The sequence below is a fragment of the Buceros rhinoceros genome, unplaced genomic scaffold (genome assembly GCF_000710305.1).
Source record: "Buceros rhinoceros silvestris isolate BGI_N320 unplaced genomic scaffold, ASM71030v1 scaffold30171, whole genome shotgun sequence".
NCBI lineage: Eukaryota > Metazoa > Chordata > Aves > Bucerotiformes > Bucerotidae > Buceros > Buceros rhinoceros.
In genome coordinates, this window is record NW_010392961.1 from 2,478 (window position 1) to 2,700 (window position 223).

The 223-nt window shown below is 64.1% G+C and overlaps 1 protein-coding gene across 1 annotated transcript in view; it reads left to right on the forward strand.

Annotated features, from left to right (window-relative positions):
- The window catches only part of LOC104500964 (fibroblast growth factor receptor 1-like), a gene marked incomplete at both ends in the record, with an annotated part of 2,228 nt that extends 2,160 nt beyond the window's left edge, over positions 1–68 (forward strand). The window contains one exon of the mRNA XM_010144694.1: positions 6–68. Within this exon, the coding sequence (XP_010142996.1) occupies positions 6–68 (63 nt within the window). The remainder of the gene's footprint in view (positions 1–5) is intronic.
- Between the last annotated feature and the right edge of the window lie 155 nt (positions 69–223).

Consider the following 223-nt stretch of genomic DNA (forward strand, 5'->3'; position numbering starts at 1 on the left):
TGAAGATCGCTGACTTTGGCCTGGCCCGTGACATCCACCACATCGATTACTACAAGAAGACGACGAATGTGAGTGGTGGGCGAGGGGCTTTGTGTGGTGGGCGAGGGCAGCGCTGGGGCTGCCCCAGCCCGTGCTGGTGGTGCCAAGGGCGTACAGGGCCGTCCCCACTGCTCCCTGGTAGCACGGAGCTGATGTGGGGCTCTCTCGCGTCCCAGGGTCGCTT